Raw genomic sequence first — 20,516 nt, 5'->3', positions numbered from 1 at the left:
TGTCCCACAGAATTTTAATATGCCCACCACTGAGCTCTCTCCCACTCTGGAGTGAGCTTCTTCTTCCCTCAGGAAGAAAATTCCTGGCACTTATCAGATCTCTTTTCCTTCGTTTTATCCTATCTTATCCTGAAGTTCCAAGACCAGGCCACCTAACTATTTATTCAAAGGCCCCAGAAACTTCTTGCAAGGAGAAGGGCTGCAGGGAATCTGGTAGGCATATGCAAACGGTTTTTCCAGAGGGAAGGGTTACTCTGCTACTCCCTGAGGCTTCCTCTGCATCTGAGGGGCTGCCCACCTCTGGTACCCAAACAAAGAAACTGCGCTGGCAGAGGGGGAAGGGCTCTGTGTTTCGTCCTGAAGATCCCCAAAGGCCAAAGGCCTTGCCCAGGTACTTCTGCCTCCCACAGCTAGAGACGCGTCCAGATACACAGGAGAGACCAGGCAGGAGCCAGCAAGACCAGCTCTGACTTCTCCACCCAGTGCACAGATCCCAAGAGCTCTCAGGCCTCTAGGCAAGTCCCCTGATGGCCCCGAGGCCACTGTGCTTTCCGTCACCCTGCAGCCGGCAGCCACCGGGCGAAAGCCGCCCTCACCCACCTGTGCATGTTCCCATTGGTGGTGAACGACTGGCCACACACGGTACATTTGTAGGGCCTCTCGCCAGAGTGCACCAGCATGTGGCGGTCCAGGGAGCTGGCCGAGCTCAGCGACTTCCCGCAGATGCTGCACGAATGGTCTGCGCCTCCCGTGTCCGTGTTGTGCTGCAGAAGGCAATCGTCACAGCGGTCACTTAGGAGGATGGGTCAAAGCTGGGCTATTATGAAAGGCAAAGTCAGAGCTTTATACAGAACAGAAAACCCAAAACAAGAAAACACCCAGGACAGCTTCTCTGATATATATATATATATATATTTTTTAATGTCATTTGGAATATCCTCCCAAATGTCACAAAGTCTGTCAGGCAAGTGACTACTGTGTACAATCTTCTTCCACTTTCATGTTCCGGTTTTGAAAATCGTGTCTGCGAGGCTCTGAGAGAAGTGGAGCCTTCGCGGGTCTTTTTTGGAGACACAGAGAGGTTAAGGGAGCCCATGTATTCACAGGAGCAGAAAGACCCTGCACTATTCACAGCAAGGCCACATCCCTCCTTCTAGTTTGCTGACTCAGTCCCGCTGTCAGGGAAAGAGAACTGAAACCTGCACAGTTTGGAGTTCTGGCCTCTGGGAGATGTTAAGAAGGAACATTTCTGCCCAAACCCAAGTTATTAAATGATGGTATTACTCAGTACTGTGCTATGATTTTAGTATCATCAATCCTTCTCGCTCATAGGTGGGATTTAAGAAACAAAACAAACGAGCAAAGGGAACAAAGAGAGAGAGAGAGAGAGACAAAACAAGAAACAGACTCTGGAGAACGAACTGATGGTTACCAGGGAGAGGCAGGTGGGGGGTGGGGAAAGAGGATGGGCACTAAGGAGGGCACTAACATGATGGAAACACAATTATCCAGTCCCACTCCAAATATATGTATTATACATGTTGTCAGTCCATTGTTCTAGATTCATCCATACTTCATCACGTGCCTTCTCCCACAGCAGGCAAGGGAGAAGGATACATGTCCCAACATAGAAGCCAAAAGAAATCCCCAATTCCCTGCTGTACAACGGAAGCTTGTAGCAGTATAAAGGACCCAACTATGATCTCACTGTACTAGGAAGAGACTTAGTTCAAACTGAAATGTTTGTCCAAGTCTGAAAAGGTAATTCTGCATTGACCTCGATTTTGTTTACAGGAACCCGGACACACAAGACTTACTGCATAACCACCCCTCAAGACTGTTCACATATTAAATCTAAATGGAGCAGAGACGCAGTTCATCTGCAGAGATCAAACTGCCCTCTCTTAACAAAGAATGCTTTCAAACAAATAGAAAATCGGCAGCAAACCTGACGGATGTGCATGGTTAGCTGATGCTGGGTAGTGCAAATCTTTTCACACAGGGGACAGTTATAGGAAGACTTCTCCTCTTTCGTTTCCTGCAAAGACATAATACAAGGGAAAATCAAGTTCAATGCAGAGTTGAGCCTGGGCCTCTTGTGGCTGACGTGAGTTAAGTACCTGGGTCTCAAAAGCCAGAGCAATGAATGAGCTGAGAGCATGGGCTCCAGAGCTGTTGGGTATGAGCTTGGGGAAGTCCCGCTCTTGTCTGCCCTGTTTCCTCAGGGGTCAAATGGGAAAAATAATAGCATCTACCACGCTGCGGGGTGATGAGGAGAGTCCATCAATGAACACACACAAAAGGCTGGAACGGTGCCCGGTACAGGGTAAGTACCTCAACAAATAGTTGTGTTTTTACCAAACGCCATCGCATTAATCATCAGCGAGGACCTAAAAATCAAGGATCAAGTCACAGCAGAGCTAGAAACGGAATACACTTCTCCCCAAGCCCTATCTAGGCAGTTCCAGTCACAATCTTCTACCTTGAGGGCCCCATGCACAGTTTTCCTAAGAAAACCCCATTGATCCAAAAGGGCGAGGCTTCAGTGCCCAGCTGAGCGCCCAACAGGCATCAACGTGACCCTCTTTTTGATGCCTGCACCTGCCTGACAATGCTCATAACTCAGAATTAGAACGTTGCCCTTAAACAAAAAACAAAAAACAAAAAACACTGCGCTCCTGGGTGGCTCAGTCAGTTAAGTATCTGCCTTTGGCTCAGATCATGACCTCAGGGTCCTGGGATCCAGTCCCGTATGCGGCTCCCTGCTCAGCGGAGAGTCTGTTTCTCCCTCTGCCCTTTCCCCTGCTTTCTCTCTCTGCCAAATAAAATTTAAAAGGGAATGACAACCCAAAATGAAGACTTCCACAGAGGGTGACAAAAGAACAAAAGAACCAGCTCACAACTTGCCGAGATGGCTCATCTGATGTTCCCTCAAAACACGTGGGACAGGCTTCCTTCAAGCGACAGATTTTTACCTTTTTAAGGAAAAGGACGTGCTCCTTTGCTAGCCATATGCTATGGCCCCTCTTTCCAGAGGTGCCTCCTCACCCACACAGCCCCTAAGCACCGCAGTCTTTCTGTCCTCATCCCCAAACCAACAAGAGTCAAGACTTGGACACCTGTCCCAGGAATCTGAAATTCAGATGCTTAGTTAGAGACCGAGATCAGAGGGTTTCCCACTGATCACAGAGTCACCTGGCAGCTTTTCTGAACTAGAATTCTAACCCAAACTCATATGACTTGCTAAATCAAATTGGGGGTTGGGGGTTGTACCCCAGAAATCAACTTATTTCATAAGCTCCCCAGGAGTTGCTCATACATATCCAGGTTTGGGGGTCACTAAGCTACCCCCTTAGGTGACCATGAACACCTAAATCGAAAGTTCATGTAGGGGCGCCTGGGTGGCTCAGCCGATTAAGTGTCTACCTTCGGCTCAGGTCATGATCTCAGGATCCTGGGATAGTGCCCAGAGTCAGACTCTCTGCTCATCCGGGAGCCTGCTTCTCCCTCTGCCCCTCCCTTGCTGGTGCTCTCTCACTCCCTCTCGCTCTCAAATGAACAAATAAAAAAATCTTTAAAAGAAAGACAGTTCCTGTAGCCCGAGGCCTGGGCTGAGCAACGTGGCAAGCCCAAGCTGAGAATGCCACTGGGGAGGACATCAGTCCGAGACCAGGGAGCCAAAGAGAGGGGACGTCACCTCTCTAAGGCTGGACCCTTAGGCTTCCTTCAACAGACCTCTTTTTACTTGTACTCATTTGAATGAGGTTTTGTTCTCTGCCAGCAAAAGCCACTCTTGAACACTTAACACCCATGGAAATGTCGTTTTTTTCACAACCACCATTATAGATCCCATTTTCTGGATGAGGAAACAGGTAGAGAGAGGCAAGTAAGCTGTCCCAAAGGAGAGAACCGTGAAGTAGCAGACCCAGGAATCGAACTCAGGCCAGCTGCTCCACAGCCGGGGCAGTAGGCCACTGCGCTCTGGAAGTCCAAGTCCGAACAAAAAAGGATTAACTCCAAGGCCCAGAGAGGAAACACCCGAAACACCGGTGTGGCTGGCTCATGAGACGGATGAAAATACAAGTCACCCTGAAGACTGTGAACACAAATGGCACCACAGGGCAGACGGGGTGGGGTGGAAGGGACGCATGGGGATGTCCAGGATGGCCCTGCGCGCAGCGGTTCCCTCCCTCTGTGAAGTCCAGCAGGCCTCCTCTGAAGCCATACAAATGCTTTTCTAACCTGCGGCACGGGCTCTGAGGATGAGGTATGCTACACGTTTCTTCGTTCGCAGATTAAAAAAAAAAAATGGATGTTTAGTCTAAGGAAGTTGATTAACCCAGAGATGCTGAAAAAGCGCCACCACAGTCTCAGCCCATCACCCGTGCCCTTCTGTCCTCCGGGGGCATGAGGTGCGTGAGGTGCATGAGGTGCGTGAGGTCATCTGAGGTCGCTCGTCCTCGGTCCATCCGACTCCCATGAGCACGGAGCTGACCAGCAAACAGAAACACCAGAAACAGAAGTATTCCCAACAAAATAAGAGCACTCACTATAATAACGAGGGTGGTCTTGTTACTGGGCCAAAACTCAGTCTCTGGGGTATTTTTGTTCAATCAGTAGATTAAAAAATAATTTATAAATATATTTATGTTTATACACATATAATGATTAATAATTATATATTATAAATATATAAAAATGTTTTTAAAAATTTTTAAAGAAAAATTCATTTGGTAAGATGTCAATAAATGTTAAAAAGCAGGCATCCATGTGGCCAAGTTCCTGAAGTAGCACATTTCTTAAAGAACCATCTTGCGGAGGGCACCTGAGTGGCTCAGTGGGTTAGGCATCTACCTTGGGCTCAAGTCGTGATCTCAGGGTCCTGGGATAAAGCCCCGTGTCGGGCTCCCTACTCAGTGGGGATTCTGCTTCTCCCTCTCCCTGCTGCTCCCCACCAACCCCTAACCATCATGCTATCTCAAATTAATAAATAAATTCTTAAAAAACAAAACTAAACAAAAAAACCCACCATTCTGTGTTCACCTCGAGGGAGATACTAGACATACTGAGCAGCTCCCTGGACTGTCCCGCACAGAATCCAGGGTTTATCACCAACCGGAACCCAGACCTTCTCTGAGGCTCAGCTGTGGCCCATCGCAGACCCTAAAGCAGATCTACAGAATCCACAACGTCTGGGAGAAATAGATCCCTGGACTCAGATTTAATTTTTGCAAAGCAACCCAAGAGAAAAGAGAGCAGCCCGGCCGGAGCCCTGTGAATCCAGTTCTTGCGGCTGTGCTGCTGGAAGGAGCAGACTTCCTGAGCTGACAGATAAAATTAGCAGCTAATGTGATAACTAACCATTCCCTAATGAAATAATCTGGCACCCTCGTCAGCGTCCGGCTGTGGCTAATCTGTCCTGGAACTCAGTGGAGTTCCTGGAACATCAGTGCTGATGGGACTTCGCGCTCCAGGCGCCTGCTCTCGGCCGTCCCTGTCTGCTCGCAGGTAAGGATGACGTACTCCCTCTCGCCAGCTGTGCTCCGGGGTTTCGCATGCGCTGTCTTTCCACAGTCCCTGGGGCCCAGACTCCCCCCCCCAAACACTAAGCCAGTGTCCCAAGGAACGCTGGAGGACATCGGAAGCAGATGAAGAAAGACTCGGGGACACTTGCACCATTTGCCCGCAGAGTCCCCTGCACTAACCCCGCAGGGATGGAGGAGCTGCTGTCACGCTCTACGGTTCTTCCCCACAGTCTCTGAAGCACCTGGGAAGGGACCAGAGCCTGGACTTGGGTCAACCCCACATATGCTGGGGAAACGCTGCGCTCGTCACTACCCATGCCACTTTGTCTTGGTCGAACACAGGATGAGGAGACGGTGACTTTTCGTATCTCGTTCATCCCGAAATGCCTGGCACCTGGGGCAGTACCTGGCCGGAAGTATATACTGTGAAATGGGTGGGTGGATGCAGAGATGGACGGACAGATGGATGGATGGACAGTCACGCGAGAGTGGAAATAAACCTTTTCTTCCCAGAGCTAGCGCTCCTTCTTGACTCAGGCCACAGTCATACAGGCTGAGTATTTTCTCAGGTACCCATAGGAAGAGAGGCAGGCAGAGACAAGGGAAAAAAGAGAGAAAAAGGTATCAGTGCTCTGACCCTACGTCATCACGGAGCCCTGCCAAGTCTTCAGCTGCGGGGAAGACATGAGCAAACAGACCCTTCTCCTATGTTGCTGGAGGGATTTTAGGCCGGTAAGACCCTTCCTGGAGGACAGGTTCTATCAGAAGACTGGACCAATGTTCTAAGAATTTATAGAAAGCCATCATAGATGGTGCTCAGACAGTTCTGTAGAAGGACAGTCACTGGACGATTATTAACAAAATAGAAAACAAATTCACAAAAGCCCAACGGGTTTACTTTCTAGGCCATCCCTGGTAATGGAGACTATCTGGGAAGACTGCCTTTTCCCCCGAGGATTTGGTATAAGCCCATTAGGTATGTTTAACCAAAAATTCAGCGTGGAGTTCATCAGTGGGATTACATGGATTCAGAGAAGAACAAAACTACTCACCTTCTGCCTCACTCCTCGAGTTTTGCTGAATGTGTTGCTAACAGAAGAGACACAACTTTTCACATGCCCCATGGGTACGTTAATTAAAAGATCCACCTTACTTCCCAAAGGAGGAGACACAGACTTTTGTTAACACATTAATTAGTCCTTCCGATCCTGGCCCACCCGCTTACTCTTTCCCATGCCTCTTGACCTGATGCCCACTAAAAATTCAAGAGGACTAAAGTACAATTCTCTGGAGTCAAATTCTGTGCTTTGTCAAGGATGGAAAGTGGAATGGGAGATTCAGCAAAACCAGTACTTATTTGCTACCTAATATGACGACAGTTAAAAAAAATAATAATAAAATAAATCAAGAAGGCGGCTTCAAAAACCCAATTAACCAGCTGCATAAAGAAAGAAATGAACTGTGCCACCGTGGAGGAGGATGTCAGGTTCTTTGCCTTGGCTAGCATGTGAAGAAAGCTTGCAATCGAATCAAATTACAGGATGGAGAATAAAGGATGCTTCCACCAATATTGACACCAAAGCAGAGAAAAGCTTCTCTGTGAAAGGAAACTGACATGCGCCCTGAAAAACACTCTTTCGAAGCCTCTCGGTATGGGTTAAGTTCTGAAACGTCCAAGGTTTCGGCTTAGGAAGCTGGGGCTCAAGCGAGCATACTTCTCCCAACGTTCTCATAGGTCAAAGCCACCAGATGTCACCAGCTAGGGCACAAAGGCTTACCTGGTTCCTTCTGCCAATCCGATTTGGTCCTGGAGGCTTCGTGGGGGACTTGGCGCTCTGGGGGCTCCCGCCATTCTCGGCGACCTTCCCTACACTCATTACCGCTGCCATCATGGTGTTGACAGAAGACAAGTCTGAACCTTCCAAGCCAATGGGCGAACTTGACGTCATTGGGTCAAGGGATTAAGCTTCTAAGAAGCCTCTGCCATAGAACTGAAAATCGGAAATGGCTGCTGTTGGTCACTGTGAGGTTTGGTGTCTGTCAGAGCCAGGGGGCGCCAGCCTGGGCTCCCATAACCATAAGTCAGGTCAAAATGCCCAAAACCCTCCTTCGGTTCAAGCTGGCACTCGTGCCCCAAAATGACTTAAGCTTTCACGTGAATGAGGCTCTGTCACGCCAGAGATTGATAACCTTGCTTCCTTTCTGAGTGGACACACCAACACAACCCCCAACACCAGCAGACGCAGGTCTCTTGGCTTTCCCTATTCTTTCATTAGGCAGAGTGGGAAAGGCTTAGCCAACAATGAGGAAAGCCCAGGGAGCTAACGTCTGGCCAGCACCTTCCTCATAACCCTAACACATGTGCTACTACACAAACGTTCTAGACTTAACACCTCATGATGAGGGCCATCGGGTCTCACTTAACTCCACTTCCACAATACAGTGTTTTTAACACGGGAGCCCGAACTGGGGAGGACAACTGAGAAGCCAATCCTATCAGATTTATAACCAAATTTCCTATCAACACAAAAAAAGACTGTTGCTTCAAATACACCAGTAGGTCATGTACCTATACCCCAGAAAGTGGAAAGAAGAACCAACCAGCCCCCACTGTCAATTACCTCCATTTTCTGCCCCAACTGATATACTATGAGACCTTCCCCTGCTATAGCTATCATCCACGTGGAGTAGGAAAGGAGTCTGCGCTCGCTTCCTTTCTTTTCTTCTCTTCTGTCACTTGTTGACACTGGAAGGGAAGCAAAGGCAAAAACATTCAGTGAATGCCTTTTCACCCAGGGAAGAAAACACTGAAACCGCGCATTTGTCCTCATCTCAGGCCACTCCATTCACGAGAATACACAAAAGGGAGGAGGTGATTTTTAAGTCATCCTTTTCTTCTCAAACCACCTTCTGGTTGTTTTTTCAACCTTTTACCGATGTTCCCTACAGCGCCGTCACCCCCGCTCTCAACAGCCAGGACAATTTTGTGGCATTTTACTTTCTGGGGTTCCCATTTATACCCACACTGAATTTTCCTTCATACCCTATACCCCAGTCCCCCACATTCAGACTCCTGCTTGACCCTCTCTTCCTGTCTCTGCCTAAAAGACCAAAGATAAGGCTGGCAGGAAAGGAACTCATGAAAATCTCACGGTCTAGAAGGTATAAGGTCAGATCTAAAAAGAAAAATGGTAATACGAACAGAATGACCAAAGGGAACACCACGGCCCATGGCCATTCAGCCCCTTCTAGTTCCATACCTGACCACGGCAGTACGTACCTCCAGAAGTAAGCCTGCCGGTAAACTACTCCCCTCATTTTCTCTGGGAAGATATTCTAGAGCGAGAGCCCTGTCAGTAAGCCACATATCCTATTATCCTATAGCGGGCCTCAACTAGACTTTAGTCAAAGATCAAGTTCCTTATCTCAGCAGCCGAGTGAAGGCTTAGAACCACCACCAGAAAGAACATGATTTTTTGTGGTTTCCTCCTCCAACTTCAGGGGATGTGACCTAGGATATGACAAACGGCAACAGCCAGAGTGGCTACAAATGTGTCCAGCAGCAGATCAGGAAGGACTTGGGGATACAACTTTAGTAAGTGATGTTGCCATCAGCTGAGAAGTCTCGAGCTAAAATCTTACCAGAAGAGCCAAAGAGAGTCTTAGGAACAGTACTTTTCTCGTCAAGAGACGAAATGTGCCTTCCTTGTGGAAAGACATTTTGAAGATAGGGTTGTAACGCGTTTCCAAATGATGTAAGTAAAAGGACGAGCTGCAGAAACATGCAAGTACTGAAGATAACTCCATGGAGCCGTCCCCTGCACATCTTTCCCACAAAGGGAGAAGAGCTACATCCCAAATTATGAAAAAACCAAACTGCTGTCCTGTGAAGTTTCTCCCTGCTAGGCCTTTTAAAACTGCACTTCAAACTTCCTGTTTTGGACGGCCTTTGAAAATTCACTTGGGAGATTTCTGTCTAGGAAAAACCGTGGGACACAAGCACACACACGTTAAGTGTGCGTACACAGAGGCACACTGATTTCTTTCCTACCGCATTTCTTAAAGTATCGTCAGTTCCCTAGAACTGTTGTAATCCATCAGCATGTAATTATGTTTGACTCAAGTAAGTGGATGCCGTCAATCTTAAAACCATCTTGTTCTTTCAAATATATTTCCTCCTTAGTTTTATGTACAGCAAATTATGAAATAGCTGACCATAACTCTTTATCGTACTTACGTTATGTCAGTAAAAAGAAAGTTAACCTTTCTAGTCGTCTACAGGAGTCGCTTAGGAGATAATCTTGCTTTTGGCCCAATATTAGGAAAGAAAAATGTGGTCATTTACTGAAATCTAGGAATAGGTTAAACACCTCTAGGGCTCAATGTAAAATAGTAAGTTGTGAAAAGTATATTCTATCATTGAATGGGGAAAGAAAGATGCACAGTGAAGACACAGTCGGCATGAAAATTAAATTAAAATTATAAATATAAAATCAAAAAATATATTCGGGTAACAGAGCCAGATTACTAGGAAGAATTTTGTTACAGTCATTATAACATCCAACATAGATTCTTGCAAACACCCTCGGTGTCTTCAATACACAATCTCTACCCATAGCCATGAGAGCTAAATAACACCAGGGCTGAATGTTGCAAGGGTTTAACCCTGTTGGACAAGAAGAAAAGCAAACTTGTTGTTTCCCATTTTGTCTGGACAGGAAAACATATGCTACATTTACTTCCTTTACCTAGTTTACACGTAAGTAAGTAGCAATGTATTTTTTTAATAGAGACTTCTCATCTCTGGTCGGAAAGTGCAGTTAGCAAAAAGAAACCTGCAGCTACACTGTTTGAAAAGAAGAGCACAGTCATTAGACTCATCCCTGAAAAGTTGTTTCAGAAGCAACCCAAGGAGCTTTGGTTTTTACTCCTGTCTGCTCCTGAGTCTTATACTGGAGTTCTTTCTGTCTTTGGGAGGATTGAACAGAGAAGGAGGAAAAGGACCTGGTGTCAAATAAGGGAGCTCACTGTTCCAGGTTATGGGAAAAAATCCACATTAGTGTTAAGGCACATCTGTGCAGGGATTTACCCAGAGGCCAGGTGGCCCGGACCCGTGCCCGACACTGGACTATACTGGGGCAATAACCCAAACTGAAAACCCTAAACCTTCCGAGATTTGATCTGAGGGATGAAAGAGGAACCGCACAGCTTAAGGTCCATTTACAAAGCATGTTTTTCTTTAGGGATATTAATAGTCTTGGCATCTTCATGCTTCGCTTTGCTCCCTGACACCATCCTACACATCAGGCCCGCTACTGGGGGAGAGCAAATAACAATAAAATACTGACAATGAACAAAATAAAAATCACTGGCCCCATTCTAACGCAATGTGCTCCAACTGGAACCAGAGAGGACTGGGAGCTCTGATGAAGTTCCCAAATCACAGATAAGAAGTCAAGTCTTCATCTTCATCAACAGGGCCAAGTGGACTTGCCAGGCGTCTGTTATTTGCACAGACAGTCTGAATGGGGCGGGGGGGGGGGGGGCAGGGATGTCTTCAGGGGTGTCTTCCTGAGACCCTATGAGACCAACACTTGACACCCCAGATTTCTCCTCCCACACTTCAGGCCCACTGGATCACGGGGAGCTAGCAACTCAGGGTCACAATTTCACTGTGGTTTTGCAGTAAGGCCTCAGGAGGACCAGGGGGCAGAGAAAGAGCAACTCATAGGGAATGTGGGGAAGGGAGGGGAGGGGAGAGAAGACTCAACACTCCAAGTTATTGTGACTCCGGGAAAGTCGATCCAGTTTAACTGACCTGTTTTCCTCGTCTTATCAAGCTGGCCCTCCTTACTGAGGGGCTGGCACTGGCGGGGCCCAGACGTGGGCAGGGTCACACCTCAAAGCCACCACCTCTGGAGTACAGAGTCGGAGCAGCCTGCACAAATGAGAAAAGGTGACATGAAGGGGGAGTCAAGACCAGAAATGGTCCCGTCTCTGCATCATTTTCTCCACTTAGCAGCGGGAGTCACAAGTTAAGGACAAGAGAACGGGTCCCATCCCTGCCTGCATGGATAGGCAAGCTTCCGGTTCCCAGTGTACCTGGGACAGACAGGAACCCCCCCCCAACAAAGCACGCCCCACATGTCGGGCGCATTGGGGGCAACACTGCGTGACAGCAGCTAGGACCACTGGCCCCAGGGGGAGCTCCAGGCATCCCAGCAGCGCGTTAACAGCCCATGCGGACGGACTTCCAGTTTCAAGGCAGAGAGAACAAGACCGCACTATGTGCTATCAGCTACCGAGTGGCAAGAAGGCAGCTGGAGAGAGTAGACAACACGGAACCAAACAATCCTTTAACGTAAGGACAGATGAGTACACCTTCTCCTGAGTGACAGGGGAAGTGCCCCCAACAGCTCAGGCGGGACCAAGCTTCTCCTTGCTATAGGGGGGATACAGGAAACTTCTCCAGGGACACACGCGCCGCCCCCCCACCAAGAGTTTGAGCTCATGCGCTCTGGGGTGCCAGGGGTCTTCAATCCCTGCCCTGGGAGAAAGCTGGCCCTCTGCAAAGTCCGGGAGCCCCAGAATGCAGCCTTCCACAGCCTCCTCTGGAGCTGCAGCGTTCAGCCACATTCCGCTTCCTAGAACAGCATCCCGAAGCTGAACTGGGGAGTGCCCAAGCGGGAGATGGAAGGACGTAAATCAAACCGCCACACAGACGAACCCTGTGGACAGACACTTGCTTGGCCCACTTTCTCATTTTTATCCCCTCTCTGAGCGTCTGGAGGAAAGCTGCTCCATCGGGCCACACGCCCAGTTATCATCTTGAACGTCACTCACTCTGTCCACGCCGGGTTCCTGAGCACCTCGGACAGACGAGCCCCCTGCTGGACTGGCCGGTTGGGGGACAAAGCGCCACCAACCGGGCTGCAACCCACTCCGTGGAGATTGCTGACACGTGAACTACACCTCACTGTCGGCAATTCTCCAGCTTCTCTCTTTGCCCCTTCCCCTTCTGAAAAGCTTTGGATCTTGAGCCAAGTATCAAGAAACAAAGAGTAGGGGCGCCTGGGTGGCTCAGCGGGTTAAAGCCTCTGCCTTCGGCTCAGGTCATGATCCCAGGGTCCTGGGATCGAGCCCCGCATCGGGCTCTCTGCTTGGCTGGGAGCCTGCTTCCTCCTCTCTCTCTCTCTGCCTGCCTTTCTGCCTGCTTGCCTACTTGTAATCTCTATCTGTCAAATAAATAAATCTTTAAAAAAAAAAAAAAAAGAAACAAAGAGTAACTCATAGGGACAGTCCCCCAGTGGGATAGAGACCCCGTAAGCCCCGAGGAATCCTTATTACTACCCCAGTAATTCTCAATGGTTTGGTGGTGGCAAGAACCTCTTTGAGGGTCTGACAAAAAAATTACGACCTTCTCACAGAACAATGCACATACGGCTATAGCCTCAACATTTCCCTTCAGCATCAAGAGTTTAGGGAGCCCAGAAACTCATCCTGGGGGTAAGCAGGATAAAAATCCTGCTTTTACTTGACATAACCCACCTTCCTTTAAACTATGAATCAGGTCAAGCTTATTAAAATTCTCATCAGGTTTTAGAAATGCACAAAACATCACTGCAGATCATCCCCACCCAAACTCAGAGATGCCTGGGGTTAAGTGAAACACTGCGGAAGAAGAAAAACACAAAACAACACAAAAAACAAGCCAGATTTCCCTCCCTTGTTATTCATTTCTTAATTCACAGCAAATTTCAAGCAAATTTTTTAAAGACTTTATTTATTTGAGAGAGCACGCAAGAAAGAGAAAGAACACGAGTGGGGGGAGGGGTGGAAGGAGCAGGAGAAGCAGGCTCCCCACTGAGCAGGGTGCCCGACAGGGGCCAGACCTAAGGAGCCCGAAATCATGACTTGAGCCAAAGTCAGACGCTTAACTGAATCAGCCACCCAGGCGCCCCTCACAGTAAATTTTAATAGGAAGAAAATCGAGCGCAACAGCTCCATGGTTGTTTTCTAGAAACTACCACCATCTCCAAATAAATAAAGGAATTATAGTTCTATATGTAATTATTAAAAACCCACGTCACAGAGATGAACCTCTGGAATTTAAACTTTCCAAAATATAACTATGACTCTCATTAACATTTGAACTCGCACTCCCCGCTCATTTAAAAAAGATACTTTTAAAAAGTCCACCAAGTCATCTCCTCAGTACACACAGGAACCCAGAATGGTAGCGCGCCGACCGGACACGCCCGACCCTGAAACTTCCATTCTGATACTGGATGTACAGGATCTGAATACTGAAGACATCTTGCAATTAAAGCTGAGGGACAGGGGGTTACTGGGGTTCCACCAGGCCTGAGGGATTCACAGAACTCAGCAAGCGGATAAGTACAGGACAGTTCTTGGAAGAAAATTCGAGATAGATACCCTTCACCTCTATCACCATCCCCCGAGTGGGGTGGGGTGGGGCGGGGCGGGGAGAGAAGAAGGTAAAAGGGGAGAAAAAAGACCAGATGAGGAGAGGCCTGTGTCTTAGGCTGTGTCCTGAGCAGGAGAACGTGAGGAGCACAGGCTGGGAATCTGGAGGGGAGGGTCTCAGGGCTCCTGCAGGGGGGATGCTGAGTTTGCATTCCCACACGGGCTCTGCCCAGATCCACTGGAAGCAGGGTGACTCGGAGAGGGCAGAGGTCCATCTGTGAGGATGAGGGGGCAGGGAAGGCTGGCCTCCAGCCCACAGGCCCCCAAGGAGATAAGGGACAATGCTATGTAAAGCCAGAAAGAAAAGATTAAGGAGCCTGTCTCCAGGTCCAATGAGATAGCAAAGGGGAGATGAAAGATAAAAGGGAAGACCGTCTAGAAACAAAGCTTCTCAGCTTCTGAAAACCCAAAGGATTCTTCAGTGAAATCTAAAATCTCTCCTAAAGGCCTGCGGGACAGATGGGGTAAGTCAGATGCCTAGGATGACAGGAGAGGCCCGTGGATGCTCTAATACGGAGCTTTATAAGCCACAAGGACGACTCCCTTAGACCTGGCTCCGTCAGAAAGGAAAATCCTCTTCCCTCCCTCTTTTCTAGGCTGGGACGAGGTGTCGCACCACGGTGATGCCCGTTCTCCCTGGCCTGCAAAGCGTGGGGACAGGACTGTCTCCTCTAACTGGGACAGCCTCGGGTGCGCTGTGAAGGCTGACAGCTGTGATGACGCTCCGAGTTCCAAGACGTTGATGTGTTTCTTGGCGATGGGCTCAGTCTATGCCTTGCATGGGGCAGCAACCCAGGCAAGTCACCGTCTCCCTCACTGGCATGGGCTTTGGTCAGACGAGGCCTTGGAGTGTCCCATGGAACGCTCCAGCGGGCTGGGCACAACTCGGCAACGCGAGCTGCTCTGGCCGGTTCTGCACTCTCCCCGCTGGGTGAGGGGGGACGGTGAAGACCATGTATGTGGGCCCCACGGGGCTGGCTTCTGCGGTCTGCCTCCAAAACATCCCCTCAAGATGACAGGAAGTAGTGAGACCTTCTAGCCTGCCACTCAAAGCTCCCTATGCTCTGGCCTTCCTGCTGGGGGTGACCTCTCTGTTCAGTTTCTTCTCCCAGAATGCACCTCTGCATGCCGGCCCCCTCCACTCCTATCCCTCCGGGGCCACCTTTCGCACTTCATTCCCACTGAGAGAATTCCTGAAGCTCTGTTATAAAACTCTGACTCTGCAGTATTAATACCAATACTACTGATGATGATGATGGCGGCTGCTGGGTCTTGAACACTACTTGCCACATGCTAAGTGCAGCATCTCATTGCATCCTCCCAGCCACACCCGAGGAGCCCTGGTCCCACTATACAGATGAGAAAACTAAGGTGCAGAGGGTTAAAGCAACCTGCCCCTAAGATCTGGCAGCAGAGCAAAGCCAATCCAGCTTCTAAACATTGCTGAGTTTCTTCTGGACAAAATCTGCAATTCTGGCACAGGGCTGGAGAGAACAGATGCACTCCCTCAATCATGTTCTCTGACTCGTCACAATCATATTTTGACTCACTTCTGCCCTTCCGGACTGCTCGGCACCTGGCCTTGCATTTCTGCCTGTTTCTAGGCAGGGAAAGGACCTCTCTCCTCACACCTTCACCTCTGCCTTCCTCCCTCTGGCAGGATGCATGGCTGGACTTCTACCTCAGACTGTAAAGTTCACTGCACAGGGCAAGAGTTTGCAAGCACTCACTGCCCTTGCTGTGCAAAGGGATGGGGGATGGGGGTAGGGGGGCAACTCCACATTCTACACCCTTGAATTCTAGAAGGAGAAGGAAACTGGAAGGAAGCCACCAGGCTCTGCCTGAAATCCTGAACAGCCCAGTTCTGCCCGAGTGGCTGGATCCAACTGATCCACCAGTGTGGATCACCTCAGAGATGACCTCAGAGGCCATCTATGTCCCCCAGGCCACTTCTGCTTCCATGCATACGAAGTGCAGGCCTGGAGTGAGAGGAGCTCTGACAGGAAGCCTACACTCTCAGGTCCTGGGGTTCCAACAAGGTGTCTGTGGGGGGGAAGCGGTGGGGGAGGGCAGGAGATAGGGAACACAGAAGCTTGGGAGGGCGCAGGCACAACTGCACAGAACAAAAATGGAGTAAACACCACGTGAAGGAAATGTCAGTCTCATCCAGTCAGTGAGAAGTTAACTACTACTGATCCTGCCACACAGGCCACCCCAAAGTCTAGTCCCCATGAGGCAGCATCAGAGGACCTTTGCTAGAAATGCAGATTCTCAATGTATGCCAGTCAGGTCGTATGCTGCACACCTGAAACTTCCACAGCGCTCCTATCAAGGGTTCTGCAGTAAGACCAAGAGCAAGAAAAAGAAATACAGATGCTCAGGCCCCACTCCAGAATGACTACATCAGAAACACCTCCGGGGATGGGCCCTGTGAGTCTGTATGTTAGCGCTCAGGGGATTCTGGTGAAGCCTTGCGAACCAGCATTCATCTTTCCAGAGAATTCTGGAAGAAGGCTGACACAAAACCAAGGATCTCCCTGAGAAACTTTCCTTCTGCGAGAATTTGGAAGGAGCCACTGTTACAAAAACCAAGGCCCTAGAAACTCGGATCTCAGTTCTAATTTTAGCTGTATCCACCACGATGAATGAATGAATGCATTAATGAGTGAAAAGAAAGGAAGGAATGCAGTGTGTGTGTGTGGGGGGGGGTTAATTTATGCGGGGCCTATTTTCGCCGCTCAGGAACAGGGACATGTCAGATGTGAACTTCAGACAAGGCAGGGCTAGCCTGCAGTGCTGCGCCTCAGGGAAACTCTGGACCCTCAGAGCCATCTCTCCAGCAAATGGCATCCGCCAAGCTGTCATTCCCGGGAAGGGTGCTGTGGGATGTTCTCCACAGTTGAAGCCGGCAGCCAGATTTCTGGTGGTCCTGGACCCTCGTGGGCCCCACAAATTTCTCTGCTGCTCACGGGAGTATGTGCGCCCCAAAAGAGGGCAGGTGAGAAGAATAGTCAGGGAGGAGAGTGCTGAGGGAAGGCAAACCTGAAGAAGCCCCATCAGCCTCAGAGGGAGCTCAGGGTCTCCGGCGCTGTGTCTCTTAATGGGACCATGGGATGGAGAGGGACAAATGGAGTAGAGGCCATTCCTCCAGCTAAAGTGGCTGCCCCGCACTGATCAGGTCTCAGGAGCCCCCCTGGGTGCCAGGAGTACCACAGGCTGCTGGCTCTCCACAAGGAAGCTTCACTGTCCTCGGGTAAAGGAGCATTTCAATATTCAGTTAAGTCCGGGCGGGGGGCACCGAGACAGAGAGGAGCAGCTCAGGGGAGTGACAGGTTCCATGCTAGAAGCAGTTTCTCTCGTAAAAATAAAAATCACTTGGACATTTTGATGGTTACAGGACACACACACTTCAGTAGGGAGCCAAGCGCTGACTGAAGGCAGGGTTCTTGCTGACCAAACTTCACAGATGAAATTTACTATCCGAAATACCAACCCCTGGGAAGATGGGCCGATTTTCTGCGCCCGCTGGTTTATGAAACCGTCCGTGGGATCCTACTCTTCTTCCTGTATTTCTCCATACGGCTCTTGGCTTCTTCGGAGGAAGTGGGGCAAAGTCCGGCGAATAAGCTTCTGGGTCTTCACTGAGACTGGGAAGAAGCAGGCTGCGTGTCTTGCACTCTTCTCTCGGGAGCACGTCTCACAGCCAAGTCACAGCTGCCACACAGCAGCCATTTGCTCCCCAGTGCCCTGGCAGTCCAGGACGCCCCTTCCACTCTCCCCCTTCCCCGCCCCCGTGGCCCATGGGGCACGGCCCTATCCCCCTCTCTCCAGGTGAGCTGGGCTTTCCCTAAACTGGCCACCAGGACCTGGTATTTCATAACCTCCTTGCCCAACTTAGCCCAAGTGAGCCTGGTGTCCTACTCGCCTGAGGAAGCGGGTGAGAAGGAGGTGGGCAGGCCAGGGGAGGCCTAACTAAGGGAGCACTCCCGCTGGGCCTGGAAGCATCACCTACCCCCAGGGCACGAAAGGCTCTTCTGGCCTAAGCCAGAACAAGTCTCCCTGCAGGGGACTGAACTGAGAGGCCGCCACCCTACCCCACCCTAAGATGGGCCTCAGCCTTATCAGGAAAGGGTGGGGAGAGGCCTCCACATCACACCCCCACTGAGTTTAAAAAGAGAAGACTATTGCTATAATAGAAAACAGGATTTAAGTAAGGGTCTGTCAGAGGTCTAGCGAACCTCCAGTGACTTGTCTTTCAGAGCACCTCCTTCCCCAGTCACTAGGGGGGCACTGACCCTTTGTGACACAGACTCTGGGCTAGAAAATGTGTTAGGTACTTTACATGTATTTACTCCTTCCCCAAACCTTGAGGCAATGCTGAGGTTATTTGCTAGCTGTTAAGCAGCTCCTAGGGAGCAGGGCTGGGATTTTATCTAGCCCAGGGTTGCCGACTCCAAAATTCTTATACCTTCCTCTGTACCACGATGATGATCACGGAAAGACCATGCAGAGAAGAGCCATGAGCACTGGGAAATCCAGTCAGGGGGAAAACAAGAAATGGCTGAAGGAACCGGACATGTTCAGCCCATCGAAGAGGAAGAACGGGAGACACCTTAAAGGCCTTGCAAGTGGGGATGGGGTAGGTAGCGCACCCTCGTCTCACGTGCCCCCACAGCATGAATGACATCTGTACAAAGAAGCAGGCCTGGGACCCCATAATCCTTTATGGCAGAGCTCTGAACAACTAGCACTGATCACAGACAGAATGAGGCCACAGTAATGAGCCTGCTGTCCCTGGAAGCAGGCAAACAGAGGCTGAAAAACCACGACTTCAGTTTTGCAGTGCCCGGGGACCATATCCGATCATCCTTTTGACTTTCAGATTTCTATGCAGGAGAAGAGGACTGCCGACCCTCTCTCCTAATCCCATCAGATTCCGCAGCAGGAGGAGGAGAGTAAACTCCAGAAGCAGGATTTAAAAGAGCGTGAGGTGCGGAGTCTGAAGTCTTGAACTATAAAAGCTCTGCTTACCGCCAGTGGCGCCAGGTGCGTGAACCTCAGCTCACGTCCAGGAAACGAAGCTAGTCACGTTGCTTTCACAGTGCAGAAAGCAATCCAAGGAACACTTCCGAAGACCCTTCACAGGTACAGCACCCGCCAACACCAGCTACCCACGTCACGCCACTGTGTTCCCAGCGTCCCAGCTTCCCCTGCCCCTGAGCCAACTCCCCCCCCAACTCCTAGACTCCTCCATGGGCGTCCCCTATTGCCAACGCTTTCAGGGGAGGGGTCAGTTTGAGGATCTTTACAATTTTCCATTCCAGCCCCCCAGTTCAACCCTGAAAGATAATTGAGCTTATCACGAATGCAATCTCATTAAGGACAAGGGGCAGAGCAGCTGCTGCCCCGCTGGCTGGCCCGCTCCAATGCCGCAGAGAGAGCAGGAAATAAAACCCCTCCAGCTTCAGTTCGCAGGGGAAACAAATCCTGGGCAGCTCTGCATTTGCTTAATCAAGGAAGCGGGCGCTGGCTCACTCCTCGCCAGTGCTTCAGCACCCCTTCCCTCGCAGCTGTGCAACCAGACTGCAGGGCAGCTGACACCCAGCCACTGGCCCCAGACCCTCCTCCGAAGTGGGTCTGGGTGCCTTTAATCATATTTACAGCTTGGAGGAGGCGGCTGCTGGGGTAAAGTTCAGTAGCCGTTTGCAGAGAGTTTTGGGCAATATCCTGCAACTCTTTCACAGGCCCTGAGGTTGCCTTTCAGACACGCTTGGGGTAAAGGGTCTGCAGAAACAGGATTCTCCACTCTCTCCCCCACTCGAGAAGCTGGATGCAAGCTGACCTCCCCCACCACCACCCCAGGCAGATGGGTAACCTCGGATCTGGGCCTTTCAGCTCCCAGAACTTGGGGCCATTTCAGGGAGACAGCCCCTTTGAAACCAAAATTACTTTCTGGGAGATAGAAGTGTTGTTCCGAAATGCTTCAGAGAAGGCAGTGGAAGGAGACCCCCCTCTTCCCTCGCCCACTGGAAAAAGGGTCGGCTCTGGGCAACATCTCACAGTGGGCGATCAGACATTACGAACGGTCAACCATACCCAGGCCACCAGGTGCTCCATGGCCTGCATGCTATGCCCTCTAATGGATGACCTCTTCCCCTCGCTTTTGCCTCTAAGAAAAGTATTCACCCCTGTATCTATGAAGAAAAACAAATACTCTGAGATACAAGCTGCTGACAAGTGTTTATCGCCAGCCAACCAGCCAAAAACATCAGCAAGCAAGTGGTTTTCCTTTAAGTACACTGAGCCCAAACCAAGAAGCTACTCCAGGGGCAGGACGGGGCACCAGGAAGGCAGGTGCCACGTGGCACCGGTCCCCCAGCCCCAGCCCTAAGGAGCCACCCATCAGAGGCAGCTCGGGAGGCTGGCTTCTCGGCAGGGAGATGAGCACAGGGTCCTGGAGGAAGTATGAGCCACAGAGGCCCTCCTGGCATTTCTGCCCTGAGC

At 50.1% G+C, this 20,516-nt stretch overlaps 1 protein-coding gene across 8 annotated transcripts in view; it reads right to left on the bottom strand.

The window, feature by feature from the left end:
* The window catches only part of RREB1 (ras responsive element binding protein 1), a 178,636-nt gene that overhangs the window by 59,510 nt on the left and 98,610 nt on the right, over nt 1-20,516 (bottom strand). For 7 of the 8 annotated variants that reach the window (XM_046005478.1, XM_046005472.1, XM_046005480.1 and 4 more), the window contains exons 2-6: nt 11,344-11,463; nt 8,147-8,271; nt 7,304-7,516; nt 1,949-2,038; nt 601-764 (exon numbers count right to left, since the gene is read on the bottom strand). In XM_046005478.1, coding sequence (XP_045861434.1) covers nt 601-764; nt 1,949-2,038; nt 7,304-7,474 — 425 coding nt within the window. In that variant the 5' untranslated portion in view covers nt 7,475-7,516; nt 8,147-8,271; nt 11,344-11,463. Of the gene's footprint in view, nt 1-600; nt 765-1,948; nt 2,039-7,303; nt 7,517-8,146; nt 8,272-11,343; nt 11,464-17,505; nt 17,786-20,516 lie in introns of those variants that run through there. The other variant, XM_046005476.1, reaches the window with a different exon arrangement.

The sequence above is a fragment of the Meles meles genome, chromosome 5 (assembly GCF_922984935.1).
Source record: "Meles meles chromosome 5, mMelMel3.1 paternal haplotype, whole genome shotgun sequence".
NCBI classification, from domain to species: Eukaryota; Metazoa; Chordata; class Mammalia; order Carnivora; family Mustelidae; genus Meles; species Meles meles.
Note: the sequence above shows the minus strand (reverse complement) of the source record. Positions and strands in the feature narration are given on the sequence as shown.